We start from the raw sequence: 15,672 nt of genomic DNA on the forward strand, positions 1-15,672 counted from the left end.
GCTGTAACTCTTTTCAGGAGTACAAAGCCTCATCTTTCTCCCAAGAGGCAATGTAGGAATCAATCAGTGAATCCCCAAATTGTAGACAAAGAAAATGAGAAAAGCAGGGTAAGTTATGAGATTTAAAGAAAAACAGATTCAAGTGCAAAGATGCAATCGCTAACATTTGCAAGCTTTACAAGTGTTATTATTATTATTTGGCTTTGAAGTTTGCTGTAGATACTAAGTGAAATTGAAACTGTGATAATGGGTTAATTTTCATTAATAACACATTCTTTTAAAATGCATATAACGTAAATATATTCAGAAGATAGAAAGTGAACTTTCAAGATGAAATGAATAATCATTCAACTTGTAATTAATTATCAACACATGAGGGACTGTCAAATTCCAAAAGTAATTTAAAATATTAAACAGACGAATGAAAGCATAGAAAAAGAAGACCTATTGAATTGTAACAAATGAGCATCATTAATGATAATTTTAGGTATGGTTTCAGTGGATTTTTGAAAATGAAAAAATATAGATTAAAAATAATTTTTAAGTGAAAACAGAAACACAAGGACTGACAATATAATTAATTCTATGTGAATAAAAAATTTTACCATTACACATTTATTTAAATGGAATTGTTCATATTTTGAATGTATTTAAGAATGATTATCACTCTATGATATTCTTTAGATTGCTGGCTATCTGTGATAAACTTTGAAAAAATATTAGAGGTTTTCTTTCCTGAGTAATTATACATATAATATATATACACATACATGCACATACATGTCTCTATGGTTATAAATAATTGCAAATTTTACTTAGACCCACAATTAATATTAATGGAAAGAATAGTCAAGAAAGTACACTATATATTGCATTGGAATATCTCCTCAACAGAACCTCTTTTTGTTAAAGAGCAAAGGCATCACTCTGAAGAGTAAGGTGTGCCTGACCAAGCCTTGGTGTTTTCAATCACTTTATATGGTTCTGGGACCTGGCGACATTAGGCTGCTAACTACAGGTCAATGGTTAGAAACTACCAGCAGTTGGAAGTCACCAGCTGCTCAGCTCAGCAGGAAAAAGAGGATGCTTTCTTCACTCATAAAAGTTAACAGTCCTAGAAGCCCCTAGGGGCAGTTCTACCCTGTGTTGCATGCACGCTAGGGGTTGGAATTAACTCAATGGCAGTGAGCATGGAGCAAATGCATGTGAAAGTTGAACAATGAATAAGGAAAACTGCAGAGGAATTGATGCACTTGAATGATACTGTTGGTGAAAAATATAGATGGTACCATGGACTGCCAGAACAAGCAAGTCTGTCTCAAAAGAAGTACATCCAGAATGCTCCTTAGAATCAAGGATGGGAAGACATTATCTCACATATCTTGGACATATTGTCAAGAGAGAACAGTACCTGGAAAAGGACACCATGTTTGGTAAAACAGAGGTTCATCAAGAAAGAGGAATACCCTCAATGATAAGAATCAGCAATGTGTGCATAAGCAAAAGTGGTGAAGTAAGCTGATGGTGCCCGGCTATCAAAAGATATAGCGTCTGGGGTCTTAAAGGCTTGAAGGTAAACAAGCGGCCATCTAGCTGAGAAGCAACAGAGCCCACATGGAAGAAGGACACCAGCCTGTGCGATCATGAGGTGTTGATGGGATGAGGTATAAGGCATCAAAGGACAAAAAATCAAATCATTGTGAGTGAGGGGAGTACAGATTGGGGACCCAAGACCCATCTGTGGCAACTGGACATCCCCTTACAGAAGGGTCGCAGAGAGGTGACGAGCCAGTCAGCAACAATGAAACATACAACTTTCCTTTAGTTCCTAAATGCTTCCTCCCCTTCCTCCCCCAATTCTACCTTAAAAATCTGACTAGATCAGAGGATGTACACTGGTACAGATAGGAACTGGGAACACAGGGAATCCAGGACAGATGATCCCTTCAGGACCAGTGGTGAGAGTGGCAATAGCGGGAGGGTGGAGGGAAAGTGGGGTGGAAAGGGAGAATCAATTACAAGGATCGACATATAACTTCCTCCCTGGGGGATGAACAACAGAAAAGTGGATGAAGACAGACATCGGACAATGTAAGATATGACAAAATAATAATAATTCATAAATTATCGAGGGTTCATGAGGGAGCGGGGAGCAGGAAAGGAAGGAAAAAACGAGGAGCTGATTCCAAGGACTCAAGTAGAAAGCAAATATTTTAAGAATTATGATGGCAACAGATGCACAAATGTGCTTGACACAATAGATCTATGTATGGATTGTGATAAGAGTTGTATGAGCCCCCAATAAAATGATTTTTTTTAAAAAGTGTACAAGGCAAAAAAAAAAGAATCCATAAGTGCCTGCAACAATGGGCTTAATCATAACAATTTTGAGAATGGCACAGGACTGGACAACAGTATCATTGTGTTGTACATATGGTAGCCTTGAGTCTGAACCTAACAACAATAAATGCACAAACAGTTAACATGCTGCACTGCTAACTGAAAAGTTAAAACTCCAAGCCCACATAGGGCCATCTTCAATAAAATGCCCGATAATCTACTTTAGAAAAATCAGAAGTTGGAAACTCTGTGGAACACATTTCTGCTCTGTAAGTGAGGTTGCCATAAGTTGAAATCTATTCAATACCAACTTTAAAAAAACAAAGGCTGCTTAGTGACTTGGTGACTTATATGTATATCATGTGCATCTAGATTTCTGTACATTTTGATTTATATTTTACTTCTTATTCTCAGACTCAATTATTGCCTCATTCTGACATTTGCCTTCAGTGAAAATTTACTAACACCAAAAGTAGCATCTGGATAAATTATTATGAAATAAATAGATCTTTTTTATTATGTACATAAATTATCTATTGAGTATCTGAATTATAGTTGCACAATTTTCTCTAAGTGCATATGCTCTTTGGTTACATTTCATTTATATAACATCTATTGAGTTCATAGCAAGTGCCTAACAGGTAATAACTTCTGTAGAAATAAATATGAATCAAGTAAAGCCCTGGATAGGGGAAGAAAAGTATCTATACTACCTTTAATGAAAAAAAGTATTATTAAAGCAAGCCTCTGTGGTGCTAGGTTCTGTGCTTAATCTTTGAAATATAATATTGGCAGCAGTGTGGATAAAAATTCTACCCTTTCTATGGTTGTTGGTAAGGGGAAAAGTCTTGCAAAAACAAATCATTATCAAAATAATGATAATTGTTAAACTGTTTGAAGATGCACAAACAGATTTCACAGAATTAGGATTCCTCTTACTTTAGAAAGTAAGGAAAGGCTTATAAGACAAGAAATGTTGCAAACCAAAGAATTGGATTGTATTGATTAGGAATAGCGAAATGAGGAACCAGCCTTGTGCATAATGTCTAGGACTGGGGTGTCAAGAAAAATATAGATCATAGGGTTGACAGCTATCTTAATAATTTTCTCTTTATTTGTAACGATAATAGAAATTTATATGATTTATGCAAGATGGAATTTTCAAATTATATATCATAAAACGTCTCTGCTTATATTATGTATTGATTTGTTTGTTTATATCATTAAAATTACTAAGCCTAATCAGAATTTTTTCAGCAGGATGCAGGGTTGAAATCATTGCTTAAAAAATTGATTGGTTGAATATATTTATAGTCAATAAAATGATCTATAAAAGACCTATAAAAAGGATCTATAAAAGGACCAAGATGTTTACATATGTTTGATCGATTATGCAAAGACATTCAACTTTGTGGCTCATAACCAACTATGGAGAACATTGAGAAGAAGCAGCGGTCAAGAGATCAGATGACTGCACAAGGTTTCTTTAAAGTGCTGCTTGCAATCTGCTGCACAAGATCCCTTTAGACTGAGGGTGAAGAGTAAGGGTGCCACTTTGAGGGCTAACATGAACTTCAACTACGTTGTAATATTTTCTGTTGCTTCGTATGCTTGTGGAATTTGGACATTGAATAAGGTGGAACACAAAAGAATCCCTGCATTTGAGTTACGGGGCTGGCAAAGATACATACTGTAAGTGTCCTTGACGGTGAAGAGCACAGCCATATGCCTCTTAGAAGGAAGGACCGTCTCCCTTACTTTGGACGTCTTGTCAGGAGAAAGCAGTCTGCAGAAGGACATGGTCCTTGGTCACGTAGAGAGGCAATAAAACAGAGGAGGTCCCTCCAGGGGATAGATTGACACAGTGGCTGCAACAATGGGCTCAAATATAAGAATTGTTACGATGGTCCAGGACCAAGTGATGTTTTGTTCTGCTTTATTTAGGGTCCCATGAATCACAACCAACTCAATGGTAACCACCAACACTAACAGCAGCAACAAGATCGAGGTGATTGGGTTTTGATGAATGAGGAGCTATGTGGGAAGTTGAAGATTCCTGTTATTAAAGAAGGAACTTTAGATGTAGAATCATAATTTGAATTTTGATTTAGGACATGCTAAGTATTGAGTATCTGTGAGAGACCAAAATGGAAGTGAAAATCTAGTATAGGCATCTGATACTTAAGGGAAAAAATTAGAGGTTAAGGATGTAGAGATAGAGGCTAGCAAATAGAATGTTAGTACAAATTCATTAGCAGGAATAAGATCACACCAAGAAATTATATAAAGTTGCATTGTGGGTGAAACCGAATCTCAAGGTTTGACACTAATTAAATGATAAGGTTAAATTTTAACACCCTATTATTTGATCCCCATTATGATCCATTTAAATTTGTTCCAGTGTTTAATATTTTCTGCTTTCTTTTCAATTGAGGTTTTTACTTTTGTATTGTTGTTAGTTTTTTTAATGTTTTTTTTTGTGTTTATGAAGTCCAGGATAGCTAAATCTATAGAGATAGTAATTGGATTAATATATTCTTGAGAGCATGGTAGGGGAAAACGGAGGGAAATGAGGAGCTAATAGCAATAAGTACAAAAATGAAGTTTGATTAAGGTTTGCACAACTCTTGATGTGATTGAACTATAGAATTGTATGGTATGTGAATTACATGCCAATAAAACTTTTCAAAAGGAGGAAAAAAAGCAAAGGAATATGAATGAAAACATGTACTCAGAGGGATAATCTAAAATATACATATTTGTCAATCGGTTCTAATTTTTTTTCATTTTGTAATTTCTAAATTATCAAGCTTTGCTAGGTATTCTATACAAAGAATATAGGTATCCTACTATGTTTAATAATTTTAAAATGCATTGAAAATATGTCTTAAATATTAAGTTTTAGAATTACATAGAGATAGTATAAATCTATGAGGGTCTATTATCATTTGTTTGTGTAAATAAAATGGCTTTGCAAAATCCAAAGATATAAAGGGCAAAGTGTTTGTTTATCCTGTCGAGGAAAATGCTAAAGATGTGACGGATTTTAGACTGAAATTTGACAGTGAAGAAAAATAATTTGAATTAGGGAAACATTGACACATTTATTTTGATTAAGTGCATGGTAATATAAATGCAAAAGCAATATACTTATGTCTGGGCAGCGATTGTGTATATTATGTAGTTGAGTAGCTTAAAGGAGACTGGTGGTGTAGTGGCATCTCCCCTGAAGTGATAATCACAAGGTGAGCAGTTCAAACTTATTAGCTGTTCAGCAAGAAAAAAATGAGACTTTCTATTTCTGTAAATATTTAGTCGCAGAAACCCACAAGGGCACTTCTATTCTGTTTTATTGTGTTGCTGTGAATCAAAATTATCTTAATATCAGTGACAAGTATCTTAACTTTTCTGCATACTGTATGAAACTATTGCAATTTACATTAATGTAGTCATTGCGAAGATTCAAGTTAATTTTAACTAATAACTACCCCATATGACAGAGTAGGAATGCTCCATAGATCTTTACAGATTGTCATCTGTACTGGAATAGAGCAGCAGGTCTTTCTCCCATAGAGTTCCTCTGAGTTCAAACCAGACCGTCAGACGAGCAGCCACATTCTTAAGCATTAGCATTAAGAAAGGCTCTCTTTGGACAATGGAACATCCCCCCACAGAGGGGTCACAGGGAGGGATGAGTCAATCAGGGTGCAGTAGAGCACCAATGGATCATGCAATATACCTATATCCCTTGAGGCCTCCTCACCCCCCATTATCATGACCCCAGTGCCGCTTCCCACTCTAGACTATATTGGCGCATGTCTATAGGTATAGGTATGTCGAGAGATAAAACTCACGACACATGGAACCCAGGAACAGGAATGGAATAGAGATACCAAAAGAGTACGGAGAAGGGGGAGAGAGCTGGGAAGAAAGGGGCCTATCAATCACAATGAATGGCACATAACCACACATCCCCATCCAGGGGGAAGAACAACAGAAACCTGAGGGGAAGGGAGATGGCAGTCAATGTGAGATTTGAAAATAATTAATAATCTATAATCTGGCAACAAGGGTTGTGGTGGGGGAAGAAAAAAGAGGAGCTGATCCCAAGGGCTCAATGTAAAGTAAATGTCTAGAAAAGAATGATGGAATATATGGACTAATATGTCAGATACAATTGATGTATGGATAGTAACAAGAGTTGTAAGAGCCCCCAATAAAATGATCTAAAAAAAGAAAGAAAGGCTTCACATTGTTCTAAATTTGGGGAGTGGAGAGGTGGAGGGAATTCTTTAAACTGTTATACCAAATAGTAGACATCAAGACATTGATTTTACCATCACCATCATGAAGGGATTTAACTATTTTCAGAAGATGCGTCAATGACTTCAGAAGATAAAGAAACCCCAGGGAACTGCTTTGAATTGAGGAGCAAGATTTTTTTTTCTTGTTGTCATCTTTTATCATTGATTTTTTTTTCTTGTTTTTACTCTGAACAATTTGGATCTAATGGTTTTCCATGGTGTCTGGCTTAAAAAAAATGTAACTATTCTAGTCATTTCCCTAATGTGGTCCTAACTGCAAATTTGTATGTTTACCTGAGAGACCTTGACCTTGAATGATTGGGCATAAAAGAACAGGCATATTAATAACATAAAGAAGTCATTAATGCTTCTGTCACTCCATTTTAGATCAGGCATCTATCGTTGCTTTATATGTACACACTCCATGTATTTAAATTTAATTGTCTATCATTAGATTTACTTCATTATATATATTCTACCAATCCTGTTCATTAATAGGTTGGTTCTGTAAAATGTTGGGTTTTTTTAATACCATTACGTATTGAAGTAGATTGCAGTGCTTCTTGCATAAACTCCATTCTTAAGTATGCTTTTCTGATCATTGCATAGCAATTAGCATACCATCAAAAATATTTTTTTTCTCCCTAGAAAGCTAGTCTGCAAACAAAACATTCTGAATTTTCATTATACTCTGTTAAATATTGTCTTAAATATTTTATCTCTAAGCACATTATAGCATTTCTTAAAAATGTCATTTTGGGAGGATTTAAGATATTTTTCTTAAAAATTAAAGCAATCTGCCATGTATGATAATAACATAATATCTCAATTCATACATTAATCCTAGTTATTTTTTCTATTTTTAAATGACCTTTTCTACATTTTCAGGGTGAAACGAAGATCTTAAAACTAAAGAACCTCCGACCTCAGGACTATGCTAATTACAGCTGCATTGCTTCAGTGAGGAATGTGTGTAATATTCCTGATAAGATGGTGTCTTTTAGACTTTCAAATAAAACAGGTATGTATCTATTTATGATATATGCCTGTGAGCCATAATAAGTGTTTAAAAAACCTCTCTAATTGCCTCATAAATCAAATGATTTCTATAGTTTACATAGGAATGAGACCATTTTTTACTAAAAGAAATTGGAATCACTGGAAAAACTGCTGGCAAACATTTAGAAAAAATTAAGTGTATTAAATCCCATGTCATATGTTTCTATATATAGCATACGTAATTGTATGTCCTTAATATATTGTACTTACAAATGTCACTAGCTAACCTTTATCCTATTTACACAGATTTCCGAGAAGTGTTAGAGACTATTCATATAAAGAGTCATGCTCTGAGTACTCAATGTGTCCTGTGATGCCAAAGCCAAACAAATGAACCTGTCTTTTATTCTATTTCTAGTAAAGAAAACTAATTAGTAATTTCAAGTAGGTGTTTTTAGGAAAGTTTTTGTAGAAAATGTCAAAACATCAGCAAGAGACTGCAGCTTAAATTAAGCCATCTTGTGTTATTAATATAGACCTCATAAGAACTCAAAACAAATTAAGAAGAAATTGCTAAATGAAAAACAAAACGTGGGCTTAGTGGAGACAGAGATAGAGGAGAAAAATGTATTGGAACAGCTGTCTTTAATATTGCTGTATATATAGAATCACCTTAATAAATGAGAATTTTAACTGCTTTTGAGAAACTAATCTTAAGTGGAAGTCAATGTAATGTTTTCCTTTTAATTAACTATTGCAAACTAAAGAATCCTTTAATGGTTTGTTTCCCATGAAAACTTTGGTGTTTAAGCATTGGTGTCCCTGCGTCTGTCAGCTCTCAGAATGCAGTGAGCAAGTTGCTTCATTTATCTGTAACTGTGTTTCCTCAAAACCCCAGAACATTTAAGAAAGATTAAATGATTGGAAATACATAAAAAATGTGGAACTGCACACTGCAATTATTCACACAATTAATTCTTCCAAGAAAGAAATGGCCAGCAACTTCAATTAGCTCATTTGGTAAAATGACTAAAACTAAACCTTTATTGGAATTTAGGACAAAACGTGTGTGTGTGTGTGCTACTCTATTGATTGATATGCTCAACAGTTGCTAAAATTTTGAAATGACCTTGTATTGATTCATCACCTATTCATCAGAGATTTCAGGAAGCCCACTCCTATTACCTGTCAGCAGTGATAAGTATAGGGATATTTACTAATAAATAAAGTACTTTAAACTACAAAATGTCTCTATTATACACCATATAACGGTCAATAGGGGAAACATCAAAAATCCTTTGAGGGAAAAAAATTTAACTTTATGACTAAACATGAAAAGACTTAAAAGAAATGGTGTTGAAGTAAAGAAGTATACATAGCCTTTGTTGTCTTAAAACTCACAAAATAATAATCTTATCTATTTTTTTAAAGGAAATGGAATATTGAGGAATAAAAATAAGAGATATTGTAAGAACTGGGTGTAATTATGTTGCTTTACCTTTCAGGAAACATTATGAAGCATTATAACTAACTTTGTTTTTACTAGTTGCTTTAATATATATTTAAAATACAAATTATTCACACAGAAAAATTTTAAATATAAGGGAAGTACATCCTATGGGAATGGTTAAAGGCATTGCAGTGGAATTTCAAGGAATAAAGAACAAAATAGTGGATGCATTATTACTTATTTTACAACTTTGTATGTAACTGCTTTATTAATTTTTAACATTTTTTATATTTATTATCTCTGTTTATCTTTAGTAATGGGAGTGAAGCAGGCTAATGTTTCTTTATTATGTCTTTTTTCTATCATCTGACAAATGCAAAGTTAACCAAAAGAGATTAAAATGTACCTACTGGGTTGGTCATAACCTAACTAAATAAACATACACTAAAATATTTTTAATACAAAAATTGTATTTAATATTTTTATGCTGCAGAAATACAAGGGTTTATTATTCCCCCTGTCCTACAACTTATAAGGGGGTGAGGATAAGATTTATCTCAGTGTTTCAGATTTATTTTAACTAGAAATCTAACCACATATTTTATTTATTAAAACTGGATAAAATTATATTAAACCTTAGCCAGGGTATTTTATTAGAAATAAATACAAAAACAGAGTCTAAAGAAGAAGATTACCAAAACAGGTAAGAGTCCTTACAATCCCCTAAGTCTTTTAAAGCTTTACTTTAAAAGCTTTACTTACTTCTGAGATGACTTTTAATGTTAGCCAGAACGTAGAAACTTAACTACCTATTCTCTGGAGGGCCCAAAGTACTGTAAATAAACATGGATTGTTTAATATTTAAGCTTTTTAGCCTATTCTTCAGAGGTTAAGCACTGGGTTGCTATCTGCAACAAAGGCAGCAGTTCAAACCCACCAGACACTCAGAGGGGAAAAGATGAGGCTCTCTGCTCCTGTAAGATTTACAGCCTTAAAACTTTTTTTTAAAGATTTACAGCCTTGGAAACCATATAAGGGGTTGCTATTGACTCTTTCGATTTGATGTCAGTGGGTATTTTCATTTTGCCCTTGTATACATAGACTAAACAAACAAAATCATATATTGGTCTCCACTACAAATCATGATATGAACACTTTATATTGAGACACATTACAAAACTCTCACTTGCCTTATGGTAATGAATTAAGTTTAAAAATATGTTAGTATCTTGATTGACTCTTCAAATGCTATAAGTAGGTATGTCATATGCTTGGTGCTTTTCTTATGCAAGCCTAGTTTGCCTCAGCACTTCCCTCATCTCCTTGTTCTCCGTGTTGGAAAAGTTTGTGCATTTAAAATAGAGGGTCATTGAGGTACCTCTCAAAGTACAGGAGGAATACATTAAACCTGAGCATCTTCATGCAAACAGATTGATAAAATGAATACAAGTAAGTTTAGGGTGTGCGATTGATCTTTTAATATTAGTATGAGAGTTAGTTGCTAAATAATATTCTCACTCATTCACATATCTAAGTACATAGTTACATTGCTCCTAATTTTAACTCTTGGTTTGCACAGTATCAACGAAATCTTACATATTATCTAGGGGAATATATTCTATGATACAGTCTGTAATGTAGTTGACAAACTTCCTTGTAAACCAATGTTTATGAAGTGTTAACTTACCTTGGAAAATTTTTAAAAATATAATTCAAGTAATTGAATAATAAATGTGATCTTAGAATAAACAATATTTGTTTTTATCATCCTGGTAATCACACATAGTCTCTAAATGGCACAAATATTTAAGTACTTGACAACTGACTCAAAGGCTGGCTTCCTGATTTCATCTAGGGGCACATCAAAAAATAGCTGATGATCTCTTATGAACGATCATAGAACAACCGACTTTCCAGTATTCTTTGCCTTCAACCAAGATTCATCTGACAACATTGACCAGTCCTGCACCATCCTTACACTTGGTCTATTTGAGCTCATTCCTACGACCACTTTGTTAAAGCCTTCCTCTTTATGCACTGCCCCTCTACTTTACCAAGCATGATGCCCTTCTATAGGGACCATTATTTCCTAACATGTCCAGAATAAATGAGACAAAGTCTCACCGTTCTTACCTCTAAAAAGCATACTTCTTTTTCAGCACTTTAAAGATTTACCCAATGCAATGCCTCATTTGATCTCTTGATTGCTGCTTCCCTGAACATTGATTGTGGATCCAAGCGAGAAGAAACATTTGTCAATTTCAATCTTGTCTCATTTTATTATGATATTACCTATTGCCCAGTTGTGAGGATATGATTTTCTTTACATTGAGTTGTAATGCATACTGAAGGCTACAGTCGACCATCAGCAAGTGCTTCAAATTCTCCTCATTTTCAGCAAGCAAGGTTGTATCATCTGCATATCACAGGTTGTTAAACTTTCTTCCAATCCTGATGCCTTGTTCTTCTTCATATATGCCAGTTTCTTTGATTATTGGTTGAGCATACAGATTGAATAAGTATGGTGAGAGGATACAACTCTGATATACACCTTTCCTGATTATAAATCATGCTCTATCATTCCCTTTTTCTGTTCACATAGCTATCTCTAGATCCATGAACAGGTTTCACATGAGCACAATACAATGTTCTGAAATTCCCATTATCTCCAACAATATCTGTAGTTGACTATCAGTCACACGGGCAAATGCCTTGGGATAGTCAATAAAATACACGTAAACATCTAGCTGGTATTTTCTGCTTTCAACCAAGATCCATCTGACATCGACGTTGTTATCTGTGTTCCACATTATCCTCTTTTAGATCCAGCCTGAACATCCTGCAGCTCCCTGTCAGTATACTGCTGCAGCCACTGTTGGATTGTATCCGGCAAAATTTTACTTGCATGTGATATTAATGATATTGTTCTATAATTTGAGCATTCTCCTGAGTCACCTTTCTTTGAAGCAGGTACAAATATGAATTTCTTTCAGTCAGTTGGACAAGCATCTGTTTTCCACGCTTCCTGGCACAGACACGTGAGTGCTTCATAACTCATTGAAGCATTCAGTTGGTATGCATTCAATTCCTTGTTTCTAGCCAATGCTTTCAGTGCAGCTTGAACCTCTTCCTTCAGTATCATTAGAAATTATCCACATTGCTACCTCCCCAAATGGTGGGATGTCCACCACTTATTTTTGGTACAGTGACTCTGCATATTCTCTACATCTTCTTTTGATACTTCCTGCATCGTTTAATATTTTGCCCACTGAATCTTTCAATAATGCAACTCAAAGCTTGAATTTTTTCTTTTTTCTTTCTTTTTTTAAAAGATATGCCAAAACCGAAAGCCTCCTTTTGGGTTTTCTAACTCTAGGTTTTTGCACATTTGATTATAATACCTTGTCTTTTAGAGTTTCCCTTTGAAATGTTCTGTTCAGGTCTTTGACTTCATAATTTTACCCTTTGCCTTTGGTACTCTAAGATTAAGAGCAAGTTTTGGAGACTCTTCTGACATCCACACTGATCTTTTATTTCTTTCCTGTCTTTAGTGACCTTTTGGTTTTTTCCCCACATACGGTGTTCTTAATGTCATCTCTCAGCTCATCAGGTCTTCTGTCATTAATGGTCAGTGTGTCAAATTTGTCCTTGAGATGCTCTGAAAATTCAGGTAGTGTATACTCAAGGTAATATTTTGACTCTGGTGGGCTTTGGAAAAATGTCTTCAATTTCAACCTGAACTTAATTTGAGCAATTGATGGTTTGTTCCACAGTTGGCTCTTTCCCTAGTTTTAGCTACTGGTATTGAGCTTTTCCATCTTCACTTCCCATATATGTAGTCAATGTGATTTCTGTGTATTCCATCTGGAGAAGACCACATACATAGTCATTATTTGTGTTGTGGGAAAAAGGTATTTGAGATAGAAAAGAAAAGAGGAAAGAACAAGAAAGTAAAAATTATATATGTATATATATATGTGTGTGTGTGTGTATAAAGATTGGTGTATTGTTCTCCTCTCTCACTTATGATATATATATATATATATACGCACATATATATTATATATATAAATATACTAAGAAATAAGATGGACTTTGAGCCTCTACTTAAATTTTACCTCAGTGCAAGATTGGTTGGTGGCATTGTATGATACTCACCTCCCTCACATGATGCTGAAGACAAAATGGGTGCATAAACAAATGTGGTGAAGAGAACTGATGGTGCTTGGCTATTAAAAGATAAGAGCATCTGGGATCTTAAAGGCTTGAAGATAACAAGCGGTCATCTAGTTGAGAAGCAATAAAGTCTACAAGGAAGAAATGCACCAACCTGTGTGATCATGAGGTGTCAATGGGAATAGGTATCAGAAGTTCAAAAACAAGCAATAAAATTGATGTGAAGGAGTGGAAACAAAGTGCAGACACAAAACTCACCTGCAAGATAATTGGTCAGTCCTTCACAAAAGGGCCACACTGAAGGGACAAGGTATCCAGGGTGCAGTATAGCACTGATGAAGCTTAACAATCCTCTAGTTCTTTAATTTTTTTCTCACCTTACTATTATGGTCTTAGTTTTATCTGATTAATCTTGTTAGATCTACATATGTTCATTTGTATAATTAAGATACTTTGATGCATGAAATCCAAGATAGATAAACCCTTCAGAAACAGTAATGGAGGTAATGATTCCCTGAGGGTACAAGAAGAGAGGTGGGGGGAAGAGGCAGAAGGGAGGACCAATAGCAATGATGACTGTATAACCCCCTCAAGGGGAACGAATAACAGAATTATAGGTGAATGAATGCATCGGATGTTGTAAGATAGGGTAAAAGAAAACTTTATGTATATATATAAATAATATAAGAATAAGGGTTCCTGGGGGGTAGGATGGGGTAAAGGGAAACTGATATTTAAGAGTTCAAGAAGGAAGAAAATGTGATGGTAGCAATTGTACAATTATGCTTGATCTAATTGAATTATGGATTGTTTTAGTATCTGTAAGAGCTCCCAATATAATGATTGAAAAATTAAACATAAAAAGTACTTGGACTTGCAAAATTCTATCATGCTACATTACTATAACCAAGACCACATTTTTCAATCACTTTCTTCCTCTTTGCTTCCAATTTTTGCATTCCAACAGCCAACAATTATCAGTGCATCTTAATTGCATGCTTGACCAAGTTCAGACTGAATATGTTGGTAGAAATCTTCAATTTCTTCATCACTCGCTCTAGTGGTTGGTGCATAAATGTGGCTAATACTTGTATTGACTGAATTTCCTTGTGTGCTAATAGATATAATTCTATCACAGAGAGCATTGTACTTCAGGATAGTTATTCAAGTGCTCTTTTTAACAATGAATGTGACACCATTCCTTTTGAGTCTTTCATTCCATTATAGTAAACCACAGGAATCAAGAAGGCCAGCGCCAGTCCGTCTCAGTTCACTACAGTCTAGCATCTTCATCTTTTTGAGTTCCATGTCACTTTTCCCAACTTCCAGTTTTGCTAGATTCATAATTTTTATACTAAAAGTTCCAATTATTGATTACGTTTTCAGCTATTTCTTCTCATTTTGAGTCCTGCCCCATCAGCAAATGAACTTTGTTAGTATTTGAAATACTAGTGACTATCCTTTCAACATGACAGCAACACACAGGCCACCAGCATATAGCAAACTGAATGACAAGTCAATTTCTTGTTTTTTAAATTTGGCTCAAGCAATTATTTTAAATCATAATAAAACTTAGTGTTTTTATCCTTGTTAAAATAACACTGATCAAAAGAAAGGAAGAAAGAAGGAAAACAAAAAAACTCTACAAATGTTGGTGAGACAGTGAGAAGATTGGAACTCTATACAATACCACTGATGAGATTGCAAAATAGCACAACCACTATGGAAAACAATATGATGTTTCTTGAAAACATAAGAAATATTATTACTTTATGATCCCACTCTGGATTCCTAATAAAAGTATATACCCCAGAGCCCTCATAAAAGTGACAAGAACAGAGATTGGCATACTTACATTTATCACAGCACTATTCACAACAACAACCTGGTGGAAACAATGTAGACGCCCATCAGTGGATGAGTGGATACACACAGTGTGGTACATAGATGTAATGGAATGCTTGCAATCATGAATAATGATAATAAGCCCCTAGAAGCATCTTAAACATGGAGAACTATGAAGGAACTCATGTTCAGTGAAACAGTCCATCAAAAGAGGCCAAATACTGTGTAATCCCACTTTTATTAAAAAACAAAAATACTTGTACATACAGAAGTCAACATTTACGGGTGGTTATGAGATGAATGGATGTGGGAAGAGAGAATCATTCCTTAGAGTGTAAACACCTGTTATTTTTGTAATAGAAAAGATAACATTGAATGTGGGTGAAGTGTATGTAGCTTGATCATGGTAAAATGATACACCAAAGAAACACACACACATACAAATGACAACAAATGACATTTTTGTTAAATGCTAGAAAATATACAATTTTGTAACAGCCAAAAAATATGTGTGGATACATATGTACATATGAATATATATATGCAGATGTTTGTATA

At 34.6% G+C, this 15,672-nt stretch overlaps 1 protein-coding gene across 1 annotated transcript in view; it reads left to right on the forward strand.

The window, feature by feature from the left end:
• Positions 1-15,672, forward strand: part of MDGA2 (MAM domain containing glycosylphosphatidylinositol anchor 2) — a 1,014,104-nt gene that overhangs the window by 648,480 nt on the left and 349,952 nt on the right. Inside the window, exon 5 of the mRNA XM_004698562.3 lies at positions 7,533-7,665. Within this exon, the coding sequence (XP_004698619.1) occupies positions 7,533-7,665 (133 nt within the window). The remainder of the gene's footprint in view (positions 1-7,532; positions 7,666-15,672) is intronic.

This window comes from Echinops telfairi, unplaced genomic scaffold (genome assembly GCF_000313985.2).
Source record: "Echinops telfairi isolate 266 unplaced genomic scaffold, ASM31398v2 ScPeMD7_18;HRSCAF=68, whole genome shotgun sequence".
In the NCBI taxonomy this organism is placed as follows: domain Eukaryota; kingdom Metazoa; phylum Chordata; class Mammalia; order Afrosoricida; family Tenrecidae; genus Echinops; species Echinops telfairi.